This window comes from Seriola lalandi, unplaced genomic scaffold (assembly GCF_002814215.2).
Source record: "Seriola lalandi dorsalis isolate HSWRI2012SDOR001 ecotype SW California unplaced genomic scaffold, Sedor1 jcf7180002054947, whole genome shotgun sequence".
NCBI classification, from domain to species: domain Eukaryota; kingdom Metazoa; phylum Chordata; class Actinopteri; order Carangiformes; family Carangidae; genus Seriola; species Seriola lalandi.
The window spans coordinates 716,641-744,149 of NW_019525498.1; the positions used below are offsets into that span (position 1 = coordinate 716,641).

Below are 27,509 nucleotides of genomic sequence, written 5' to 3' on the forward strand. Positions count from 1 at the left end.
GGGGGGGCACAGCAGGTATGACATAACTCATGAAACAACTTTGAAGTTCAAACATTTTTTTCTCCTTTTCCTAAAATGTTTAAATAATTGTCTCCTGTCTGTCTTGCAGCCCAGCGGCGTTTCCATAGAAACAGGGCAACAATGCAAGGCGAGGAGGACAATGCCAGACTTTCGCACAGCCTCTCTCATTATAATCCCCCTGTATCGTGCAAAGGCAGCGGACATGGATATAAATTCCCCATAGTGGCTGGATTGTATGTGTGTGAGATCATAGCTTCAGACGGCAGAGGAGGCCTGTGGTTTGCATCGCAGAGGCTCCTAAATGAGCCAAATATGAGCAGTGCAAAGAGCTTACAGATGCAGAGGCTCTCCATCACTGCTCTTCATTATTCCAAATACAAAGTCGTACATAACAATCACCGGGACAGGAGAGCACTTTGTGCCTGTGTACCGCATCTTCTGTTGCACACATGACAAGAGATATCTTCTAGTCATTCCCAGTGACTGAAGCAAAACATGATGATGCCATTTGTTGTGGAAGTGCAAGAGCATGAATCCGAAGGAGAATTTTACTATGAATTTTTTTTCCCACAGAAATTCAATAGTAAACGCAGAGCGAAAGAAACAACAGCATCATCAACAACATCTCCTTATCCACTACTTCTTCTTCTTCTTCTCAACAACTATTAAATGAACTGAAGTGACTCTCAGTCTCAGATCTGACATTCACAACCTGTCCACCGCGTGGCCCCGAAGCCTTTCCCGCCTCTCTCTGTCACCTGATCTTCACTCTGCCACCACACTCAGTCATCACACCAGTATCATACTGGTCCCTTCCCATTAGTCAGCTGTCAGACCAACCACTCCTCCCACATGAACAACCACAGGTTGTTTTTTCCAACCCTCTGATACGAACCCCTCAATGTTAGACGATCTCTGTTGCCATGGTTACAATATAAACAGCTGGTTCCACGTGGGAATCGAACACCGCTCTCCTGTGTCACATTCATCCATCCACCACAAACCTTTGTCTCTCTTTATCATCATTACTACGACCACTAGATGTCGCCTAGCAACAAAACCTGACTACGATGTCATAGCAACCTGCTGCACAGACGACCTGAGGGCTTGTTATTTTTACAGGAGGACATTCGCGGTCCAGCCAGTTCTTCCTGCACCAGAACCTGCACCTGCCCCGTTCCTATTAATCTGTCGACGCACCGAACTGTTCCTGTCCGACTGTATCTGGGACCTTTTCCTCGCTGCCTTGGAATCTCTCTAATAGTTGTCGGGGCTGTTTCACCTGAGAGAATCTCATTTATCAGGTCAGAAAGACCTTTTGGGAATCCAGACTGTCGACTTTAAAAACACTTGAAACCACACCCCGAGGATGAAGTCTTGCTACCTCACAGCAGAATTTGATATACTCAAAGTGAATCACACTAATGTCTCAGTTAGAAGGAGTTTTGCAATCCTCTGTGATTCAGAGTCCATTAACAGATTAACATGAACGAGTGGATTCTGATACAAATCTCTTGCCAATTGCAGCTTTAAAAATTGTAAAAGTCTAATAATTCCTCTGACGTGTAGCTCAGATTTCTCCTCCCGGCTCCCAGGACTGAGAGTATCTGTCGTTATAACCTCGTTGGCAGAGCAGGGATTCTGCAGAATGGCTCTCCCTGTTCGGATCTATTCATAGCCTGAGCGCTGACAGAAGCCCGTCAGAGGGAGTGAAGAAAGCCCCAAACTCTCATAAAACCGAGCTGCGCTGAGCCCGCAGCAAACACTTCAGACCGGAATATGCTGATCTGCAGCTAATTATAGTCAGAATAATTACCGTCCTTATTAACATTCAGAAGAGACGAGGCAACGAGGACGCTTTGACACCGAGGAGGCTCAGCAGTTGTTGTCGACTATTTAGGGGGTAAAGACAGGATTTTTTTTTTTAGGCTGCGTTTTAACATGAAGCAGAATCGTTCGCCGCTGTGAAATTACAGAGAATCAAACCTACATTTTTCTGAAGGCAGACATGGTTTACTGGTTTAAATCCTAACCTCTCCGCCCGCAGAAACCCCGACCAGACTGGGATCAGGGCCTCAGGGCGACCTAGCAGTTAGAAGTCATTGTTCCATATGATACAGCTCAGTTTTTTTGTCCTGCTGTAACCCTGTCTTACATTAATGCCTCTTAGATTACGTTTAGCAACAACAATGATAATTATGAATTTATCAAAAACAGCAAAAAGTTTACGTCATCATCGTTGCCATCGTATCTCATGACACCACAAGCCTGAGTTTAAACCTGCAACGATTTTCTTTTCTTTTGGAAACAAGTTGTGATCAACATTGAAACTTCATCACCTTTTGAGTTGCTGTGTGAACTTGTTAACAAACAGTTGCTCATTTCCACATCCTGCAGAAACATGATCATTCACGTGGAGCTGTGTTTGTGTCGACCTGATGAATGTCAGTCCAGTGTTCCCGCTCTTTTACCTCTGTGTTTGGTCTCCTCCAGCCCTTTTTTAAAAAAACTTTTCCTCTGAAAATAACCAGAATAATAAAGTTGTGTTAATCTGTTAAATATGTTAATGTCCTGCTCTTGTTTCCGCTGCCTACAAGTGGTCGAAACATCAGCTGCTGCAGATTTAACTACAAATCACGTATACTTTATATATTTACTGACCATTCTTGAATGAATTCTATAGTTTCTGATTCATTTTATGATAAAAACAACACTAATAATAATAATAATAACTTTCAGCACTTAGAAACGTGAAAATTAGCAAGGCAAGTATCACAAGGAGATTCACAAATCCGTTTGTTAAAACAAGGAGATCAACAAAGCAGACAAAAGAAAATAAAACCAAAAGTAAAAACCAAAAGTAGAAACGATAAAAGCGTTTAAGTCAAGAATTAAAAGCTGCTTTATACAGGTATGTTTTGAGTAGCGTCACATCTGATCTATTCATGTATTTCCTGACCTTTCCACACTGATATCGACTTCCACTCATTTCTATATGAAAACCAAACAGACGTTGATGAGTTGACAGATGAGTTACGAGAAAAAATAACGAGAAATTAAGATTTTCATGTTGTAAAAATGAATGGAAACCAATGGAAGTCTGGAATGGCTTTACTGCTGTTTGAGGCATGTTTTGACTCAAGTATGATGTATTGCATGATTTGAATACATTTCTTTGGGCCATCATCATTTTAGTTTGTGTTGTTAAAGCTGAAACAACTGGCTCTTCTGTCGGCCATATGTATTGTATCACTAATAAAGTCTTTGCTGGGTAGATTTTAAAAGAGTAAAGACTTTCACACACATGATTACAGTAAAACTCAGTATTATTACACTAAAATGCTGATGGTATTTTTCACAGCAGGTTTCTGACAAATAAAAAAAAAAAGAAAGCCTTTCTTGTGTCGCTGGACGAGGCCATGACAGTTGTTATGCAAACAGAGGCGGTAATCGTCCAGCAGGATCTCTGCGGGGAATGACATCACCCTCTCTGTGCTCAGGGTCGACACAGTCATGATATCACCTGCAGTGAATCTGCACGCCGACGGCAGCCGACAGGAATGTGTTATCAGCCGGAGCTGAGAGCCGGAGCTCATCTCATCAGAGAGAATCTGACTTGCAGATGTGTTTTAACTCTGACCTGTGAAAATCACCAACCCAGTGCTCACTGGGAGCAGAGACGGGCCTGCGCAGCGAGCGGGTAGACGGCAGACAAACGCCACGCTCACGCTCATCAAACCTTCACTGAGTAAATAAAGGTAATCAGAGATGTTTGAAGGATGTTGTTATGAGCCGTGAACAGAGATACGACATCGAGTGGAGGTGAATGAGGTGCACTGAAGCATTGCTCCAGTATTTGAAGTTTTATGGAGCGTGGCGAGCAGATGTGAGCGACTCTTCCTATGACGTGATGTTTTATTGTGCAGATTTTCTCTCTGGTCATGTCCCTCATCGGGCTGGTTTGTGTTAACCTCAGATCACAGTATGAGCGGGGTCTGCAGACGAGATATCGGCAGGATGTTTACACGGAAATAGGGAAAGAGAGAAGAATGACAAAAGATGGAATGACAACCGTTCACAACGAGCTCGAAGGCACACGGGAGCAACGGATGTAATACCTGTTATTGAAGAAACAGAAAGTAGAAAAGTTTGAATGCTGCTTTTGTAAGAAGGGAAACTCTGAACACGTCTAAAATCTACAAGGAGAACAGTCCTGCAACCAGGAGCATAAAAACCGAAGGCAGATTCTCTGGATGTTTAAGTGACCCACAGTGCAGCAGGGTGCCTCGCTAGATGACCAGAGACATCTGAGAGCATGTCTAACAATACAAGAAAACACTTGGGTCGATTTTCTTTTCTTAGTCCCTGATTTCCTGAACATTTTCATAGCATGGTGTGGCTCTTCACAACACTCTAAACGAAAGGCACTCTTGTTTCTTTAAAGGTCCACATTTAAATTTTACAGACGGTCAAAGGACGGAAACGATGTCAGCCATGATGAAAAGAAAAGAAAAGCCAATAAGTTTTACATAACGTAATAAAACCTTAATCCCTGAAAACACCAACATCGTTAGGTGTTAATATTCGGTTGAATGTAGGTTGTAACGTCAGGTGACCAAAATTCAGTGACAGGACGACGTCGAATGACGACGTTTACTTGATGTAGAATAATGACAACAGCTAACGTTGGTATTTTATTGGTTTTAAGCGAGCAGCGACCTCCGAGGCTGAAACATGACGCCAACACTGAAGAACCGAAACTTGCAGTTCCTCTAACGACCACTAGAGTCTGGCTTCAACAGTGAGTCAGTCCCCATAGACTCCCATGTTAAAATGTCCAACTTTACAGCAGAAATCAACATGTTTACAGCCTGGTACAAAAACTGTTTTGATCTCTGGAGCTAATTTCCTCCTTCATGACACCTGTTTATAAAACTCACCTGTTTACATTTTATTAAGGACTACAGTTATGGAGCATTGAGGGCGTGGCCTCTTTGAGTGACAGGTGGGTGAGCGTATGTAAATCTCAGCTCCACACTTGCCCCTTCTCTTTCTCCATTTTTGGATTAGCTGGGAGTTAGGGGGCGGAGTCAGCCACTGCCAAGATGGCGACGGAGGAACAGCTCACTCTGAGCTTCAAAACCGCTCTTCAGAAACCTGTGGGTGACGCCACAGAAGCTACGTCCATCTCTCCAACGTCAAAGTAAAGCTAGCAAAATAAAGCTACAGGTATTCAACAAGACAGTATGTGACTGGTCTGTTGAACACACACTGTATTGTATCCGTGACAACTCATTGTCAAGGTGATGTCATCATTACTTACTGTGAGATTGGCACATGTCACTCTGAACACACTCCCACTGTTAAGTATAAAATGTATTGCTGCATAACCAAGTGACACAGAATCACATCTGGATCGAACGGGCTTCGGTCGGTTCTCTGAGAAAACCCAACGCATTCATTTAATAATTCAATACACAGAGTAATCAAATGAAAACATGGAGGGGAGAGTCTGAAAGTCTCCTGCAGCTCAGAACCTAAAGGCTTTCAGTTGTAGCCGTGACTATGCTGTGTGTTTGCGATGGCTCGATAAGACGCGATTCATCACCCTTCCTATCAGATCCATCATCCAGAACCCTGCTCCGGGTCTTATCTGATGCCGTCTGCCATGCAAATAAACATTCGTGTTTTTCAGAAAGGATGAATTCAATCGTGTGCAGGCATGTTCGTAATCCAGAGGTTATGAAACCTGCTCAGCCCATAACGGAAGAGTGTTTGCGAATTCAAATTCACGTATGTGCATAAATATTCTTTATCAACTTTTATGAAGAGTGTGATTGTTTTTTGGAAGCCACAGCATCATCGTCGGCCATTTAAAAATACTGACAGTAGTTCCTCAAACACTAAAAATATTCCACCTGCTGCACAATAAAAAAAAGATTTTTAACCCGTTTCCCAAGTTGCCCCTCTGTTTCCTGATCAAAATAAAGGCTGGGATGTACAGGGTTAGGCCTCAGATCTCCTCATTGATTGTATTGTACTTTTTTATCGTCTTTTTGACCAGGTCACTGTTGTCAAGGAGATTTTTCTAGGTTAAAATCAACTGAAATGTTCAGTAGCTGGGCGGCACAGACAGAGTACGGAGGTCAGAAAGTGCTGAGAGACTGACACACTGTGGGTTTTCATTGTATCGCTGGGTAAAGGAAAGTATAGAATAACACCAGCCTTATTCTTTAACATTAGAGAAGTTCAGAAAATAATTCAATTAATTTCTTACTTTGAAAAATAAAAAGTATCTACGTTTCTTTTTGATATCAGAACCAAAACTCAGAGGCGGGAATCAAAAAAAATGTAAATGATGAAAACTAAGATAAGACTCGGATCATATAAACTTCACCAACACACACACACACACACACACACACACACACACAGGTCCTCACCTCTCCCTCTCCTGCTCCAGCAGGTTGGTGAAGTCGTCGCTCTTGTTCATGAAGTCGGCGTGTTTGCGTTTCTCGTTGTCCAGCTCCACGACGGTGCGGCGGTGACATTTCTCGGCCAGCAGCAGCTGCTCCAACATCCGTCTGTACGTCTCCTTCTGTTTGTCCTCCAGACGGTCCAACTGACGGGGGGAGACACGTCAACACTCATTATGACCAACAACTCTCAGCGCTCCTGGCGCCGCATCTGCCGACACAGGATCCCGAACCATTGGCCACGGTGCACGCTGACAAAGAGCGGAGAGACTCGCTCCGCACAATTAAGAGCTTTATTCACATATTTTCACGCTCTCTGCACATTTGTTCGGCCTTTTTTACTGTATCACACCCTGCAGACTTCACTGAGCATGGCTAATTATATTTTCAACTGCCATTCAACACGTAAAAGATTTTAGGCTCTGGTGTGCCCACCAAAATAAAAGTTTAGACAACATTGGGACTCCATATATCCTCTCTAAAAACAGTTTGTGCTTCATATTCAGCCACTGAAATGTGACTGTACTCATGTTAGTGAATGTTTATAATGGAGGACGCTGCAGTCATGTCTTCAGTATGTTTTTTTTCTGGGAATTTAACCGACAGATTTCAGTGTTTTTCCACCAAGATTCAGTAATTTTCCACCTGAAATTTATTCCTGGCAGCCTGGAGAAAGATTTAAAACAGAATTTTCACTTTCATGTTGAGGAATAAAATGGTATTGCTTTTTTTATTTATTTATTTTTTTTAATCGGTCCATAAAGTTCTTGTAATTTCCTTGAAAGTTTACTGGAAAGAATTCTGCAATCTGGTATAAGTTATAGAAAGAACAGAGACAAATTTCTGAGTCGGTTATTGATTTTCTTTGAAAGAACCACTTCATTTCAGTTGCATAAATGTCAGAAAATACAGTTAAATAATAGAGAATGTAGTGTGTATGACCAGCTGCTCTCGCTAGGAAACAAACAAAAAGCTTTTTTGCTCAAACTCCTCCATTTTGAAGCATAAAAACAAAAGATTTTTTTGTGTAATTTGGGATTTTCTGCCAAACTTTTGTCTCACGACTCCCCTCTGAGTCTTTAAGTCGGTCTAAGCCTGACTGACATTTCTCAGTTTATTCTCTTCCTCACCTCGGCCATGGGTTTCTCGTACACGTCGTCTGCGCTCTTGTTGCTGTGGACGAGGAGTCCGTCTCTCTGCAGGGCCTGCAGGGGTTTGGCGGGGACAGCTGAACCGTAGTGGGCCTCCAGAGTCTCCGGTCTGGTCTTCTCCGTCTTTAGCAGGCCGATGACGTCCTCTCTGGCCTGGGGAGACACAGCAGACTCTTTAACGTGCTGTATACACACTAACTGCTTCTTTAACGGGACGTTTTAACAGTTTACAGTGGAGTGTAGTTGTGTGCTGTTTTTGTCTATGGTTTTATTTTGTAGGAATCTATTTCCTGTGATCAGTGTTGGTTGATTGGGGATGTTGATCACTTCTAAAAACACACAAAGCTTTAGAATAATCTTCTTTAAATATTTCACATATTTTTTTAAATTGTTTATTTGTGTGTCCGTTTTTAATTTGTTTGCATGTGGTTGTTGCTTTATACATTTATAATTATTTATCATTATCATTATTATCATTATTATTGATGCACTGGAAACTGTAATTTCCTTCATCTTTATTTTGTTTGCCTGTTGATGGGGTTACTAGAGGTCATAGTTGACCACTTGATAACTGGTAATGAGGCTGTGTAACTATGCCAACATACCAAATGATTATAATACTAATAAAAATGAAAATAATAATCAAATCTATGTCTAACATACTTTAGTTTAATTCTCATAAACCGACAAAACGCATGAAAACATCAGCTACAGGTTTAGTGACAGTGATGTGACTTCAGCTTATAACGTCGCCTGAATGTGAAACTGCAAACCGCCCTGACGTGGATCCAAGTATTACCTCACCGACTCCCTTCAGGCTGACATCACATCCACAGATAGCACCAGTGAAACATGTCTCCTGCTCCTCCAGCCTCGCACCAGCAGAGGGAGCTGTTCCCTTCGCTCTAATCTCATGTCACTCCAGGCCGTCACTCACATTCCTGCACAGGACGCGGCGGACATGATGACACCTGGATTTGTTTGACACAGGTGGAGGTGCGATTATCTGCTTTAACCATTTAGGCTGAGGAGACAAACCAGGATGTGATTCCCTTATCAATTAATCTTCTGATATTTTTAATGGGTGATCTTTTAGATCGATCGATACTTTAGTTATATGATCCATATTTTAAATATTGTGTGATGTTTATTTCTAATTCTATTAATTTCCCAACACAGCTACTCACTGTTTTTTATCAAAGGAGGAAATGATGCATTTGTTTGGGACTATTTTCAGCGGCGGATTAATCCACATTTTATGCTCTAGTGAGTATTTGGGGCAGCAGGACGGTGTGTGTGGTACCGAGTCAAAATAAACTTCAGTGTGTGTGTGTGTGTGTGTGTGTGTGTTCATGGTGATGAAGGAACACGTCTCCCAGTGCCACTGGCGATCCTACGCTCGGGGGGGGGCAGGCAAAGAAGCCCATTGAAGAACCCCACACATGCAGACTATTAGCAGATGCTACAATTTACAGATGTCCCCTGAATGCCTCATATGTAAGCGATGGTAGATGCTAGCTGAAGCACATATGATCGGGGGCCCCACATTAGGGGGGAGTTGGGGCAGCAGCAGCGAAATGTATTGTGTCTTTATGGAGGTTTAAGCGGGTTTGTAGTTGTCATTGAAAATGTGCTGATATGAGGGGACACCCTTGTAGGGGGGGGGGGCTTGGGGGCCCCAGAGCATCTGCCTGGTTTGCCTCTCCTGACGGTGCACCTCTGCCCAGTGCAACAGCAATAGTTTCTGTAAATAATGGAGCTGGTTTTCATATTTTCATGGGATTAGTTGGCAATAAAATATTGAATATCAACAGAGTTATCCTTTAAATGAACGCCTCACGGGTGCGTCATGCTGCAGCAGATCTTTCTTTCTTATTAAATTTCACTGCCGTGTTCATGTATTTTCCTTCAAACACCCTTTTTACTATTTTAATATCATGGGGATGACAGTTATAATTATCTTTTTATGATATTCCACGACCACAGAGTCTGTGTCTTTTTACATTTCAGTGCATTTGAAAGCCCTTGTGTGAAACAAAGCAGAACAAAAACAGCTCTTCCTGTGTGAAACGTCGCTCCGTGTTGGGTATTTCTCTGTCCCACCGCTAATGGAAAACATTCAACACGCCCAAACAGATGAGCAGGATGGAAACAGAGGGGTGAGGCAGCAGCATCCTGCCTCTCCGGAGAGGAGTTTATAAATGTGCCTCCATTAGAAAATCATTATCAGACTGGAACCCAGCAGCAGCAGCCGAGGCAGCAAAGGTTATTTTCAAAATCTAACCCATCACACGCTGTGAAATGTCAATATGTCTAAGCGCTGATCACAAACGCTGCTGTTTTTATGAGTTTATAACACGCCCGCCATGCTGCTGTGGGGGAAAAGAATCATATGATTAACTGGATGTTTCTGAAAAATCTGCAATTTTCAGTCGTCCATCATCTTTAGCTGCTCTGAAACACCAAGCTGTTGAATGAGTGAATACCTCTCAGTCGGCTCCCCAGCTCTCCCAGCAATAAACCTGTAACTGAACATGCTGGTCATTAAAAAGCAGAAGGGTTATTGATCAAGCCCAGTGACTCAACAATTACTTCACCAGCTTCTGAAATTTCTGGCTTTTCAAAGATTAGTCTCAACGTGTTCACTGCTGTAAATTAAACGCTTCCTTTCTCACAGGTTTTCAGCCTCTCTTAGCTGTTAGTTTTGGTTTTTGGCACATTAACTTTACGGTTCAGTCTCAGGACTCTCGTCTCCAGCGGCAGCAGATGTTTTCATCAGACTCTCTCTGTTAGAACCTCCACAGCTGATGAACACAGTGCAGCATTTAGCAGCTAAAGAGACAGATATTTCCCTCAGGAGCTGATGGAGACCAAACACAGACCTAAGAGCACTGTTGATCGATCAGTGATCATGTTGCTGTCTGTCTGATGGATGTGTAAATAGCAGCTGTTTGCTAACAAGCTCGTTGTGGAGTTCCTCAGCTCAACTTAAGTGTCTAAAAACTTAATTATTGCAGCTTTAAAGTGACCTTGTTTAACGTTTTTTAAAAACAAGTGGCATCACAGGACGATGGTGAAGGGTATAGAACAATATAGTGATTTAGTACACACAGCGATACCTATCTGAAGTTTGCTAACATTAGCTTACATTAGCTTCCAGTGGCCATGCTAGACCTTTAAGCTGTAGTAAGGTGTGAAGGGTTTTGAACAATAGTGCGTTTGTTTATGATTTAAAACTTTAGGATTATCGTGCTGCTCCTTCTTTCTTACTAAGTCTTAGTCACAGGGTTGATGTGGTTAATAACAGCATCAGTCCTGAACCATCACTCTGCTCTTTGATAGCGCAGAGGAACTTTACGTCTGTTATGGTCTGTATGGTCCGGGCTCAGTCTTCACACAAACCTGACAGATTCTGTGTTGTGTGAAAGCTCTAAGTCTCCTGATTGTATCTGTGCAAAGGCTTTTAGGATCTCCACATCACTGCAGCAGCTGGTGACACATTGGATGTGGTTCTAATTCACACCTGAACTTCTCCCTCCATGATTCCCAGCAGGCGAAGGAGGTCCTCCTTTGTCAGATCCGCCGTCGCCGACTTCCTGCTCTCTGCGGGTTTCTGAGGTTTTCTCGTTGTCCCCCCCGTCCTGCCGTCATTCTCCTCTCGCTGGACTTTCGTCTTCCTCTTCGTCAGCTCTGGTGTGTTTTCCTCCTGCTTGATGAAACCTTTAGTGGGCTGGATGTGTCCTTCGTCTGGACCCTCCATGGTGCAGGTCCTGGATCGCATTTTTTATTTTTTTTTTAACCTGTGAGAAGGAACAAAACAGATGAAACAAAGATCCAAGAAAAGCAGATGTTTGTTATCCAAACTGTGAAAAAGGATTTTTCTTCTGTTCCAGGCAGCCATTAGTTTTAGTTTGGTCTCAGTATACTTTTCAAATCAACTTAAATCTTACTTGACACAGGTAATCCATCACAGCGAACATTTTGTTGTGTAGTATTACAGCTTAAAGACGAGTCTCGCTTTAGAAGTCTTCACTGCTGGTGTGTTTACGGATGCTTTGTGATTTCTGAGCCACATTTTCAAGGCAGGAAACAAACAAATTCTTCATTATCCTTTCCACCACATCCATATCGGATTATCATTTCCCTTCTTCGCTTGATTTTCCTGCTTCGCTCGTTAATACAAAGCGTTTTGGAAACACAGTCTTACATTTCCACCACTGAATGCACCAGAAAACCACATTAGCAAGTGATGATATCTTGACTCTGACAAGAAAATGAAGGCGATGAAATGTTCACTATGATGGATTACCAATCGTACCCATAAAAAGTTCAACTGCTGCAACATTATGTTCTTCGTGTAAGGAAATTAACTGGCACCTAAAAGGAGCTGCCTGGGAGTTCAAACTGAAAAACCTGCGGTATGTTTTGGAAACTGTGAGACACTAAAACATTTAACGGCAAACAACTCAGTGTGTGGCAGCGAGTGGATACAGAGAATATTTCAATCAGCTTCTGACTTTGTTAGAGCAGCTTTGGTTTTGTCACACGACAGTTCTGGATTTGTATTATTGAGTATCTGTATTTGTTTGTCTGTGCTGGTTTCACTCGTCTGAAATGGGGGTTATGTTCCCATTTGTTTGGCAACATATGATCAAATACGTGAAACATACGATAACAGGTAATGATGAGATGTTTCCTCATGTTGCCCATCTAATCTGATCAAACCGCGCTCACACAATCGTGATGAAGAAGATTTCTGGGGGTTAAACTCCTATTAAATAATATGTTTTCTAACTTTATCTGCAGGAATTATTTATATCATATTATTATATAATTATATAACACCTTTTATATGTAATGCATGTAGCAAGGCCAAAAGAAAGGGTGTAGAAGTGGATGGCCGTGTGGTAGAGGACTTCACAGGCTCAAAAAAGCAGCAATATAATAATAATAATAAAAATAATAATGTTCTAAGAATGAATGTCACAGAAACTAAAATAATTCAAAGACAAATTTAGCCGCCTGGGAGATAGAAAGAAAAGACAATGTAATGTATTGAGCTGATCTCATGGTTTACGTTTGGTTTGGTTTAGCCACAAAAACAACTTGGTTAAGGTCAGAGAACGATCATAGTCATGGTATAAATAAATAATAACGATGACGGTTGGTAGGAAAAGAAAGTCTGAGTTTGCTGATCCGTCCATCCACATCCCGACCTCCTCCCTCTGAGAACTGTGTCTCATACTTAAGTAAAACAGTGAGTCAGGTCATAAGTAATGAGGATAGTTATAATGTCATGTTTGTATATGCATTGATTTACTCCAAGGCCAAATCCTAGAGGATAAAAACACGGGTCAAAAGTCCAGACTGTCTGTTTCAATTCAAACTGTTTGATCATAAACTGCCAGTCGATATAAACGTGAGAACTGGGATCAATACAGTGACCAGTGCACTCATCAGACGTCTTCTGATCACAAACAAACAGCGATGAAACCAACAGCTGTGCGGCCTGACGCTGGGTGGGGGTCCTGGTGAAAGAACAGGTTTACGGGCTATTGGATCCGAACGAGGCCAAAGTTCCCCGAGGCTGCAGGTCTGGATGAAAGCGGGCCGTGACTCAGCCAGAGAAAATCCTGGCAGTGAAGTGGTAGCAACCACATTACCACTGCCTGTTATTAATAGTTGTTTCAGGGGAGATGCCAAGATCTCCCACGCGTCAAAACCACAGAGCTGTCCTTTTCTTTTTCTTTTTTTCAGTCAGCTCGGTGAACTGGAAGAGGAAAGGTAGAGCCGGGGTGGGCAAAACACGAAGCCAAGACAATCCTGAGGCAGCTGCAGGAGGTTTGGCCGTCAGAGGCAGAACATTTTGACAGGAGTCTGGAGACCGTCCACGCCTCGAGCTAATTTACAGTAGATACGCTCAGATGCATCACGCAAAATGGCACAAACATGCAAACATACTTTGTGGTTTTTTTAAAGACAAATTAAGGAAGGGTTCTTAATAATTTGAGGTCTTTCTGTCTGGATGGACCTTTGATGTTTGCTACGAGTTTTTATTAACGCTGTCATGACATCTCGAAGGATCGTATGCCTCCTTCAACCTCCTCTTTGTTGCCCAGCTTTGTTGAGTTTGTTACGTCTGTCTCTTGTCACGACCTTATGCTTTCTTTTCCTTTACGACATGTGTTTATCGAGCTCTATCTGGCGGCCGGTGCCGACTTCAGACTCTTAGATGTGTGGCATTAGTCATATTTTGAAGCATTTCCTGTCAAAGCAAGGTGTTGAGCTGAAACATAAGGACAAAGCATGGCATTGATATCGACCACTGAGATATTGATTAAGAGAGGCAGTTTAATTGGACGAGATGTGTTGAACATCTGCGACGGTTTTTTGTTTCCGAGAAATTATGTTCACATACAAGTAATTTGGAACAGAAAATATGCTTTGAAGGCTTTTGAAGGCAGGATTATGTTTTCTATTAACATAATGAGGAGATCTTGATACTGAAAACATCAGTAACATGTTCACTGACAAACACGTTTCATTTGTTTTCCAGCAGAATATCTGAACCTGCAGTGACTCCAGCTTTATTACACTTTTTTTTGATTATGTTTATGGCACTCACAGTATTTGATTAAGTTCAGGGAAAGATCCAGGCAGCGATTACGCTTGTTACCACAATGGAATTGGGAAAAAAAGTTTAGTACGATATAAAGTGATTTCAGGGTTTTAAAAAATGCACTGACAACAAGCTTAAAATGAGCCAAAGCTTCTGAAAGTTTCTGAATTAACATCATTAACATTTAATTGATCCTAAACAGTGAGTGAGTAAACAGTGAGTACAATGTTTGTTAAATGGAGACGGTTTGTTTACAGCTTGTGAAGAACTTTCATTCCCGCTGCCAAAGAGTTACGTGTTTCAGTCTCTGCTTGTCAGCACGACGTCGTGTCCAGTCCCAAATAAGCAAACTGATCTGTGTAAACAGTTTACCTTCACAAGAGAGGAACTCTGACTAATAGAGTCATTTTACACGGTGACCTCATCCGTGCGACACCTCAATGAGGTCAACAGTCAAGCTCTGACGAAGGATTCTGCTCTGAGGGTTTGACCATCGCTAAAACACCAAGACCACGTGATGTCATGGGAACGTAAATATTCGAGAAAACCACCCACAAAATGAATATGAACTTTTTGTTATTTCCTTCTTCGGTTTACTGGGAACTCTACGGCCAAAAGTATGTGGACATCTTGTACTTTTGGTCCAGGGCTTTCTGACGCTACAGTGAAACAATGAATTATGAAAACACTGGTTATAATGAAAACATATCAATGTACAAATGCACTAATCCAATAATCACCTAATTGCTCAAATACAGACCAGTACTTTTTGTTAATAATTAATGTAGTAAAAAATATTCAAACTACCATGTCCAATATCAACGATGAACCTTTAAACTCAATAAATGTTTTATTTCCTACAAAGATGTTCTAGTGTCTTTAGTGTGTTTTGATACAGTCACTGGTGGAAATTAACTAAGTCGATTTAATGCAGTTCTGTACTTATGTTTAATTCAGGGGAACTTACTTCAATTGAGTATTTAAATTTTATTCTACTTTAATTACAGTGAAGTATAATACAAGGCTTTGTTAAGCCACTCGTACGTATGTAAAAAGAGTCAAATTTTCTTTAAAGCAGTCATCTACAGTATTAAATGGGGCTTATGTGTTAAGGCATCAATAATAATAATAATAATAATAATAATAGTAAAGATTATAACATATAAAAATGTTATACTGACAGAATATGTAGAGAGTACATTTTTACTTAAGTACATTTTGCTGATAATACTTAAGTTTTAAATGCAGGATATCTAATTGTACACTGTATTTTTAAATTGTGGTGTGTATACATTTTCTTAAGTAAAATAATTGAACATTTCTTCTGCCACTGGATGTACCAACAGTAAATACACAGTGACTAACTACAAGCCCTACATGTATTTTGAGGTTTTGATTTGTTGACATTGTAATGTCGGTAACCACTGCAGTGACAGCTCTTCATGCTACACATCAAATCATATGGAACAAATGTAAATAAACCCAAAATATAACCTGCCAAGTAAACTGCAGATTGCATCTTTCGTCCTCCCTGGGGGAAGAGATATTTATGGAGACGCGATGAGGCTAAGCCGGTCTCCCTGATTTACGCCTCAGCCTGGATAAAACCTCAGACAGCTGTGGCCTGTGGTCGACACACGAGACCAACAGCGGTTAAGTGGTGGAGGAGGCATGTTGGCAACAGGGTGTCCTGGTGGTTAAAAAGCTCATCCAGTAAAGAGAAGGTCACAGGTTTGAACCCGGGATCGAGGTGACTCCAAAGCGAGTTATGCGTCCTGATTAAATGTCTTTGTGGTCTTAAAGTGACTTAAAAATTCACACTGAAGCTAAATGCATCATAATTCTGATTTTTCTTTAGACACGGTGCTTTCTAATATATTTGAGCAACAAAAAAGCTTAATTGAGGCAATTTAACTGTGCTAGCAGAGATAGCTAGTCAGTCTGTTGTTCAGCAGTTTGTCAGTCCAACACTTTATGGATGAACTGACATACGTCCAAACATTCATCGTTCCCAGAAGACGAATCCTAATGACTCTGGTCTAACTCTTCAGGTCAAACACTTCCATGTTAGCCTACCTAATTTGAACAGTATGCTAGCTGTAAGCACGTTAGCTTAGTATTATAAACATTCCCGTGATGACTTACCATTTTAACAGTGCTAGCATTCTTTGTTTTTACATGCTAACACGCTAATATTACAATGTTAACATTCTCATTGATATGCAACACTAATCCATTACTCCATTATGGTTTAGCCCATCGCTAGCTACCTAAATATATAGCATAAAATTAGCCACTTTTATTATGTTACATTGTTGTGTGGAAGTGGGAGATTTCATAACTGTTAGAAACTCCTGATATCTCTAGAGGAAAGTGTGAACAGGTCACACTGCTTAATATGCTTATAGTACAGTAATGCTAATACTAGCACACGTTATGCTAACAGTATCATATAATATACTACATCCATGCAATGTTGGCAGATTGGAACAGGACGATCGCCCACTCTCACTGTAGTCACAACAGACCAACTGCCTTAATTAGCTTTGTGTCATAACCAAGTGAAACCAAACAGCTCCTATTAAATTAGCTTTGCTGGTTGTATTCATGTTAATATTGGGTTCAACTTTGCTGCCAGCGGTGGTACGTTCGTGGCACAAGTTCAACAAGAAGACAAGAGGTGTAGGAAAGTTTGATAGGAAAGTTTGAAAAAGGTACTCTCACGTATCTGCTGTACAGACTCCTACAGTGTAAACGCTACAGACCTTCGCCTCCATTTGTGAGCTGGACCCTGTGCACCAGTCGCAGCTGTTTGTTTGGTGAAATTTAAAAGGGGGTATTTTTAGGGTCTCCCCACTTGTGTCCAGGGTCCAACAAGGGGAAACTCCAGGGCTATCACTTTATAAGCCATCAGCAATCCCACGGATGCCTGAACCTCCATTTTACTTCACAGCTGCAGCTCTCACACTCTCCTCCACAACAACCCTTGTTGTAAATAAACATTCGCTGACTGTTTATCGAGTTAGCTTAAAACCCATCAACAGTTGCTAAAAAGAGGTCACATATGGCTGACCCCCGTGTCAGAGCAGCGAAACTAAACATCCACTGAGGTCGTGTTTCTTTGTATTAGTGTCAGCTCATATTGTAATGATGCATGCAGGGGTAAATATAGATCATGCTAGCATTTCCGGCTTCGGTGGTCAGTAATTGTTTTCTCTCTGATTACCTAATGACAACACAAGCTGACAACAAACACAATGTCTTTCCCTCTTCATTATCTCATCACTCGTATCATAATGAGCTCACCTTTATGGCAGCACTAGAGCAATGTTAGCATTGGTGGCCCCAGTAATACGCTGACAATTAGCTGGCTACAGTGAGGTTGTTTCTTTACATTGATTGGCTGTCCATTCAAACATAAATTATTTTAATCTGTCCCTCATTTTTCATATGAAAAATTATTTACAACTCAATTCAAGAGACTGGTTTTCTGCTTGAACAGTGTTAGGTTGTTAGCTAATCTGAATCTGTCAAGACCTAAGTACTTAAGTTTTTGTTTTACCATTAGTTGATTTGCCAAAATACTTAAATAACTAAATGAAATTCAGTAAATTAACCTTCATTGATATTAAATTGCTGAACCAAAGGATAAAATACCATTTAGCATGAGGTGCAATTAAAGTTGCACAATCTGTATTTTTCCATTTAAATAGATCAAATGTAGTGATGAACAGAGATTAAACACCTGGGTTATGCAACCACTTTAGTGTCTTTCAGCTCATTGTTTTGGTTGGGACAGATATTTTCTCAGTTGGTAGAAACCTAACTCAGAGCTGAAAGAGAGGGAATACTGGATTCCTCACATGGTCACAAACACCATTGTGATGTGACAGTGTTGCTCTGTAACAGCTGGATGTGTAAATCAAGCAGCTGTTGCTAACTCACAACATCTTTATTGGGTGATCATATATCATTATTGTGTTAAAATGTTTTTTTTTTCAATAATATTCCATTGGTTTATACTTAAAATGGTCCTTCATGGCATTATACTCGACCCAGCTTCGCATTTCAACAGGAAATAATCACATTAAGGGCAGCTGAGGACAAAGTCCCCTTCAACTCTCAATGGCGCACTTCAGCTGAGGAATGTAATGGTGGAACAAATAGACTATTTTAAACTTGCTCAGCAGGTACATTCAAGATATTCACTCTTAAATCTCAATATAGAAACAGTGCTTTTAAAAACACGTGCCAGCCAATGAGCGCAGCTTATGTTCCTTCTATTTCTGATATCGCTATGACGTGCTAAAGATGGTAATGTGAGCCCGTAGTGACATTCAAGCCGGAACTGTAAGTGTCACTATTTCAAGCACGGGTGCTTGATGAGCCTGATATTAGTCAAGCACTGAACAATATATTTCAGCCTGCAATGTCGAGTGGTTTTCCATGGATTTATTAAAGCTCAGAAACACGCTGATGCAACAAAACTCCACCGGTTTCTTGTACTGCAGATTTACACTTTGACATGTAGTCCAAAACATGTTTTGGGGTATTTATGCTGCTATAATAATTCACTGGGATTTACTGTCATGAGGCCTTCACATAGGCATCAAAGTTCTCGTTGACAAGTGTAAAGTTGGCACCTCTTTGTGTTGTCTGAGCTCACCAGGCCTTTAAGCTGCATGTGACCGTGAGATCTCACCCTGACCTGGGTGGAAAGGTTATCTGGTATCGATATGACTCCGGCTGGAGAGTCTGCAGCTGGAGATCTGAGGCGGTTAGCTCGTGTTTTTTGTTTTAAATTTCTGAAAGTGGCTCTAATTTACATTTTATAACAATTTTAAAACAATGTGACAATGTGGAAGTCACATAGTAATGCCCATAAACTCACTAGCTGTTGGTGAACGTAGTGGAGCATTCAGCAGCTTAAAGTGCCAGATGTTTTTCTCAGGAGCTGGTGGAGACCAAACATGGAGCTAAAAGAGAGGGAATACTGGACTTACATTCATCAAGCGGACACAAACACCACTCCAAATGAATGCTGTTGTTGTTTCTACTGCCAAAGAGGCAGTGGCTAAAAAAAAAAGTAATTGCAGATTTAAAGTCAAGCTTCTGTCACAAGGACAAAAAAAACAAACAAAAACGAGTTGTGGCTTTTGTAGTTAAAGATATTTCATTTAATTTTGATATAGGCCTATGTATGTGATATATTCTATATCTATTTTTAAAAAAAAGATATATTAGAGGAGAATTGTGTGTTTTCATTTCCCACAGTCGGAGTGACTGGGGAAGAATTCAGGGCTACAATAATACCTCTCCTATCTGAAACCTGAAAAATCATTTAAATGTAATCTCTCTGTTGTGAACACACTCGAACTGTGACGGGGTTCACACACAGGTTGAACTGCCTGCTACTTCTCGGTCAGTCAACCGGCTCTCCTCCTCAGGACGGCTGAACAATTCAGACTTTCATCCACAGGCTGCAGTAGCTATTACCTCCAAGATTTCTCTCAACACTCGCTCTGTTTAACAAGCTCAGTTGGATAGAAATAAACCTCCAAACAGTCAGTGACTCCCTGCCAGCTGAGCTCATACACCAGACAAATCTTTGGCTGGTGGAGGTTCCCCATCAAAACTACCTTTTCGTACTGCGTTTGAGTTGTGTCAAACGTTTTAAGTGCACTGAAAATACTTTAAATATTGTGTCACACTGCATAAAATCAGACAAATCAATATGGGGCAATCTAGCACAGAGTTTTACTGAAAATATCTGCTTTTGTGAGGTTATAAAAGGATCGTTAATGCTGCTTCATAAATGCATCACAATCGTACAATGGTATGGTTTTACTTGAGGAAGTGTCTGAAAATAAATAAATGCAGAGGTCTGGCTGGTTTGATTAGTATCAAGCTCTTCAAAGCAGTGAGGCGTAACGTCAGAGGCATTTAGGGAATAATGAGATCTATGATTGAATCAGTATCTGTTTCTAGATCTAACAAATACAGTCAAACACAAATTTGAGTGAAATAAACAGTGGATGACAGGAGTATATTTGTTTGGCTCTGCTGCCTCTCAGGACTCTTGAGTATCTTAAACCCTCCTGCAGCACAGATGACTGACCGCATTTCTCTCCCCCTTATGGTGAGTTACAACGACAGGCCAGACCTCTTCAAACCTCCTCACAACACTGATCCTTCCCTTATATAGTCATATTTGAATCTACATGCCTAAATCATGTTGCACATGAAAAATTGAAGAACTACAAAGTTTACTTGGTGAATTTGGACAGCTGCCATTACTTGCAAAGCAGTTTGAAGGGAGTCCTGCACAGACACATTAAAGTCATTTTATACTGGACCTTATATTCATAATCACATTATTTTTTTCAAAGCATCTCATTTGTTTAAACCTGCAGGTTTAATCAGTATCACCTTTGAGATCATGCCTTAAAACCCACAGGTGCTGTATAAACCTGTGGCCGTGCTACGTGCTGCAAAAGTGCTGGATCCACACTGCGTTTGTTAATATTTGTCATGTATTTGTTGTTTCAATGTTAATTTTCCACCTTGTGCTGCAGGAGACCTCATTTAAAAAGTGAATTTACAATGTCATTGTTTAATGTTTAAAAAAAAACCTATTACATTTACTATTATGTTCGAGGTCAATATACAAATAAAAAATCAGAGATATTAATGATGTGTTAGCTAAATACATTCAGTCAACATAATTTGGTAATTAAAGAATTGTGATCGACATGTAATTTGAAAAATAAAAAATATTCTCTGGTAGACACAGACTATGTAAATTTGTTACTACCTCAAAACCTTATTATCTTTCACCTAGCTGTACTGAAATCAGTAAATTGGTGTTAAGCTATTAACGGCCAATTAATCTGTCGTGCTGTCATAACCACATCCACCACAAGGGGGTGCTATAATTTAGGCATTAATCACTTTTTTTTTTATTCATCACACCTGAATTTTTAGTTGCACATAAAACAAAAAAACTTATATCCACAGTTTTTCTTGCATTGTGTGTAATTTCCTGCTATGCCTCATGTCTATATTTCACATTTCCTGAAATTTTGCCAAAGTCCTTAAAAAATGCTAATGCTACCTTTGCAAACATGTCTTTTTCTGTCTCAGAGCGATCATATTAATAAATATGAATAATCACCAACGTAAAATGCAATGTTGTAGTTAGTACACTGTCAATATTCAGTCAAAAGGCATCGTGGGAAAAAAATCAAACTCATTAATGTCAAAATAATGTACATTTTTCCCTAAGAAATCTGATATAAATATGATAACAAATTATATTATTTCACATTTTTATACCCATCGTGTCTCTAAACCACTATCACCTTATCAATCTCTCTTTTTTTTTTACTATATTTCTTCTTAGAAAAAGACTTCTCCACTGACTACACAGTTTACATTATATGAGACAGGATTATTCACAGTATCAGGTTTTCGGTAAACCTCTGCGAACCCCGCCATCATTACCTGCCACCTTACATGGAGGTCTTAAGGCTCCACAGATGAGTGAGCAGCAGGGCTCTGAAGAGGCCGCTACAAAAATAGAAATCATAAATGCAGCCCAGTTTAACGCAAAACCGAGCGTGAAAACTGGGTCAGAGGTTTGGACCTGATGCAGACAGGTTATTTCAGAGGACTGTCTACATGTGTAAAGCCCTGCAGGAAAGCTCCTCACTTAGAAAAATAAAGGGAGGTTTAATAAGTTTGGTAGCTGGAGCAGCCCAGTGCAGCCACTTACATCTGCTGTAGGTAACTGAGTAACCACTCAGACATGAGTGGCCTTAGTGCTTAGCTCTAAGGCCAGCTGCACACTACATGCCTTTGTCTTTACTAATATGGCCGGTCACAATACAGCTGTTGTTAAGTCATCTGACAGTCCTGCATGTATAAAACACTGATTTGATTGATGAGCCACTATTTCATATGCACCTGAAGACAGAGCCAAGAAGCATCTCAATAAAAACAAACACCCCATATATTAGTACAGAGGACATGGAGGTTTAACCTGCTGAAACTTGTTTTCATATGTGCAGGTTTATTTAATTGTCCTTGAGGATGCAACATAACCTCAAAAGTCAGCGCTATACTTGACATTTATATGGTACTATTGTTAAACTCCCTGTAATCTGGATTACATTATTAAAGATTCTGTAAATGACCGTCACGGCCACTAGATGTCACTGTAGACCTCCAGCATCTCCACACTTCCGGCCTCCGGCCCCCGGTTCTCGGTCAGCAAGGTGTTACGGAGCCGAGTGAAGGCGGCCATTAAACACACAAGAGGCACAACTGAACAAAGTTACTCTGTGGACACGAGAGCCAACAAAAACGACCCAGCTACAACCGTTAGCCCGCGCTAGCATGCTAACAGTTAGCCAGCTAGCGATAGCAACATTTGCAGAACACATTCATTATTACATGGGTAAAAACAAGTTAGCTAACATTATCCAACTACTGTAGCCGCCACTAATGAAAACAGACACGTAACAATATGTAGCATAAAGTTACTTACACATATAGGAGAAGAAAAAAACCAGTTCTGAGTCCAACTGGAGCCTCCTGTCTGTAAACCGGGCCAGTACCGCCTCCATGGTCGGACTGGGAGAGACATACAGTCTTCATCCGCGGTCGCGCAAATGAAACCGACGGTAAAAACACTGTCGACAAAAACGTGGGTTTCTTCAGGTCGCTTTCACCTGAACGCTGCACACGACACTGTGCCATCTCACCTGTGGTGGTGCATGTGTGTCTAAACAAGGGGAAGGCCAACGGTTTAAAAGGAGGGACTCAAATGAACGAACATCCCGCATTTCCAAACCAGCTGCCAAAACTACAGAGTACAAAGAAACTCAGATTACTACACACACACACACACACACACACACACACACACACACACACACACATTTAATCTCGTTTAATCTCGTTTACAGAACCTTGAAAGAAAAAAGGAGAAAACGTTTTGATGAACGTGTCTCCAAAGTCGCAAAATGTTTCTCATTTCTTTTCCTACAATATCTGCTTGCAGCAACCAAAAGACTCTGAGAATCAACATAATCCAGGTAACGATTATGTCTCCTCCCTTCAAAACTATATAGTATTATGTAATTGTTATTCTTAAGAGACAGGATGGGGCGAAAGTGTTTTAAAAAAGGACCTCAAGAGTGTTAGTGTGAAAGGAAGGTTATGATCTCAGCAGCTGACAGAGATGATACTGTTCATCTTCAGATCCTCTCAGCCAGTGCAGGGATTTTAATCTTTGCTCCTCTATACTTTAGGATATGACATTAATATCTGCATTGATAGTTTCTGGCACTTTTATCACTTACACTGCAGGCTAGTATTGGAGATTAAGATGTCTTTAAGTGTACATCGTTTTGTTAAAGCAGAGATAATCAGATTGTTTCTCTTTAGGAAACTGTGATTTCATGGTGACGTTTTGTTTCATTAACTGAGAGACATCATGAAACCTTATCTTAACATATATTTCAGGATGGGATGCGTCCCTCTCTTTTTCTCCTTTCACCCTGACATTGAAATCTCGCCCCGGGCGACTTTAACCTTCCAAATTAGAACATATTCCCGGACCACGTCAGTCACCGGGGGGAAATTCCTGGTCTGAGACGAGGCAGGTTTTTAAACTCCCAGCGGTTTGTGCAAGAGCTCTAATCAGCGGTGACCAGTCCAGAGAGCTGACATCACTCCCAACATGCAGCCGACCAGCAGCCAAGTCTCACATGCCTTTCAGATGGAATGAGCATGAAGTCACTTCCCTCATAAACTGTGAGAGTAAGGAGGGTGGGGTGGGGTGAGGAGGGAGATGGTGAGCAGTTTATCATGAGACACTTCTCACTTTACGTCATTTTTATATGTTTTTTTACAAGCCATTTAGCTCCTGAACAATGATGGATCTCAACTGTTTGGTGGTCAGCCCACCAGCAATTTAGCCTGTCACCGGCTTGAGAAATGAGTCATGAGAGAGGAATAAGCTCTGACCATCCCATAAGTGGCCTCAGAGAGGGCTCCCATTATTTCTGCAGACCTTGAGAAACCAATAAAGACAGTGACATTGGTAAGTGATGCACGAAATCTCTCGTATCACAGAGGAGGCTCTGAGTTCAAATTAAAGCTGAGCTTGAGTTTGACAAGAATCTGATAATGTCAGGCTCACACTGGGACGTGTGATGACTCACATATTAAAATCTTTTTTTGGCACGACAGTGGGAGTTTTGTTCTAAAACTGGAAGATACCCACTTAAATTTTATAACTTAATGCTTTTATTACTTAATCTTAAACCTTTAAATTTCATGATTGCACAGAAATGACGACTGTGGACTTTGTCCCCAATCAAAGGTCTGTGTCCATGTGTAGTGTGATTATAGATCAGGTCTAGCTTCTATATTAATACTGTGAAAGTATCAAAGCCTCAGTCCACAGAGAAATGCACACAGCCTGTATTCAGAAACTGAGCCTTAAAACCAGCCGTCAGGACTTCTGGAACTTTGTGATGTCACAACAAAGCAGTCACAAAGCCCCGCCCACCTGGACCCACCATCCAAACCTTGCAGGATTTGGTTTCTCTGAGTGTTTTTACCTGAAATCTGATATATTTTTAATTGGATCACTCAGAAAACAGTCAAACTAAATCTGCAACACTGATGGCAACTTGGATGAAAGTGCAGCAGGATGCTCGGGCTTTAATTTGAAAGAAAATCTATTGATCATGTTTATGTCTTAAGACGAAGTTCTCTTAATCTCACTGACGTGTCCAGAGCCGAGACAACCTGCAACAACCCAACAGAGTTCTGACACCAACGTCACGTCCTTCTCAGCGTAATCTATCATGATGTTATCCGTTGTTATATATGTTCTCCTCGCAGTAGGAAAACTGTGCGCAAACAATCGCCATGCTCCTCTCTGGTCCCTGTTGTGCTGTCATGGGAACGGCAGTTGCTGTTATGAAACCAAACAAGAGGGCAGACGCTGCTGAACGTCCCCCCGTTAGCCTCCCACACAGATTACTGAGCTGAATTAGCAGAATGATCTCATGGTTCCTGTCTTATCAGTTGGACTCGGGCTGCCGCTGGAGAACACAGCGACACTGTGACTGAGTTTGAAGGCAAATGGAAGAATGAAAGAAGAGTTCAGAGACTTGGAAAGTCTATGACAAGAAACACTGAAGACGTCCTGGAGGATCGTAGTCGCCTAAGACACCAATAAAGGTCACTGTGTCACCCATCTGTAAATATCCTTCCTCTTCATTCTGGTTCCGTCATTTTTACTCCCATTATTTAGCATCAACCCAAAGGGCCAGTGTAGGTCTGAACACAGGCGTCATAAAGTAATATTGTTGTCTAATATTGTGTCTCATATCCAGATAAAACCAGAAATCTGACTGCATCCACCTTGGTTTTCACAAGCAACGTGTAAAACAGGGTCAGCTCTATTCCAGTCCAGAGGGTGGTTGGTAATGTAAAACAAGCATAGCCTGTGCACATGTGCAGATTAAGCGCTGCTTTGGGATCAGATAAACAAAACAAACAGGCTGACAGAGGGGGATTTGCATGTTTAACATTCAAATGAAAATAAATAAATGAAACAAAATGAAAGTCTTCAGTAGAAATAATCCACATGCCCCAGGTCCTGGTTTCTGCTGCTCATAGAGAGGGGATTCAAAATAACTTGTGCAATGAAAACAGTGGGAAAAAAGAAAAGCCAATAATGGAGAGAAAGGTCCCAGGAGACGTGGGCAGGGCCGAGCATGCTGGGTACGATAACACAGAGGAGGTCGAGTCCCTCTGTTTGTTGTTTGGCTTTTGCAAAGATCAACTGGGCCACATTTTCCTAATTTAACCAGGAGGGTCGTCACAGGCCGTCGCCTGGAGGGACACGCTGCCCTGACATCCAGATGCAACAGGTTTAGTGCCCTTGAGCAAAACACCGAGCTTTCACTAAATGGTGTAAGAGGACAGAAGTATTAACTGATGACATGTTCATTAGGATTAAGTCAGCCTGTGGTTTTCAGTGAAATGTCTCAACAGCTATTGGATCATTTGGCCCAAACATTCATGTTCCCCTCAGGATCCACTGACCTTTCCTCTAGCGCCACCATCTGGCAAAAACGTCGACTTTCAAACCAAATACCTCCAATCAAAAAGGGCGCAGCAGCAATTCCCAAATTTAAATTAATTCATCAATTTATGGCTTAATTTCATCCAACAATGTCACTGAAACAAAGTGGAAAATATCACTTTTTATAAATGACTAATTAGCACTAATTGGCACCCAAACCCTCCTCTGGAAAAATCCAGTGGCAGCCCAGTTATTCCAGTTATTTCTATCTGGTGCTGGGACTGCACATAGATGAGCCGCTTTGTTCTGACACCATGACCTTTCCTCCAGTGGCTCCCTGAGGTCAAAATATCAACTTTCCACACAGTATGTTTAGTTATAAAAAAGACAAATTGCCATGAATCATGTTGAGTGGATTCCTGAGACCAAAGCAAAGACCCTTTTGGATTTCAGTGACCCCGTGACCTTCGCTCTACCACTGTCTGTCCTCTGGACAAACTTTACCATAACATGCTCCATATTTGCCCTGTTGCTGGAAAGATTCCCAGAATATCTGAATCATCTGCTTGTTGTTTCTGCTTCTTAAATAAATCAAATAGTTTCATCAAACTGTCTTTTAAAAATCAGCACTTCATTTTGTTTTCAGCTTCGTGCTCTTCTCGCCGCTTTTACAGATGAAACATGAGCGGTGCAGATGGATGATGATTACAGTCCATCATGGCACTACCATTCACCAGACTGTACAACTTCACTGCCTCAAAACCGATGCTGTTCAGTCCGACACAGATCTATGAGACCCGTCTCTCAGGATGCGACGTGAAGGACTTAATATGATCGTTGTTACTGCAGTCTGTCAGCGCCCCATATTAACAACGTTGTGATCTCGTCTCCATCGCCACCAGTGCTTTTCTGCTGCATCATCTCAGCTCAGTCTCCTTCTGCCGCAGCTCCGTATCAGTAAAGAGCGGCTCGCCCCCCCCCCCCCAGAGAGCAGAGCTTAAGTACTCTGGTAAAAGATCTATTAAATGAATGCTTTCTAATGCACCGCTTCCTGAAACGAGCCTTTACTGGGCTGTAAATGAAAGAAAAAGTCACTGATTCACTGAGCGAGTGTCTCACAGAGACTCCATTCA

General features: G+C 41.3%; 1 protein-coding gene across 3 annotated transcripts in view; it reads right to left on the minus strand.

Annotated features, from left to right (window-relative positions):
- The window catches only part of filip1b (filamin A interacting protein 1b), a 39,764-nt gene that overhangs the window by 10,218 nt on the left and 2,037 nt on the right, over positions 1 to 27,509 (minus strand). For all 3 annotated transcript variants that reach the window (XM_023394297.2, XM_023394296.2, XM_023394295.2), the window contains exons 2-4: positions 11,172 to 11,448; positions 7,628 to 7,801; positions 6,465 to 6,643 (exon numbers count right to left, since the gene is read on the minus strand). In XM_023394297.2, the coding sequence (XP_023250065.1) occupies positions 6,465 to 6,643; positions 7,628 to 7,801; positions 11,172 to 11,429 (611 nt within the window). In that variant the 5' untranslated portion in view covers positions 11,430 to 11,448. The remainder of the gene's footprint in view (positions 1 to 6,464; positions 6,644 to 7,627; positions 7,802 to 11,171; positions 11,449 to 27,509) is intronic.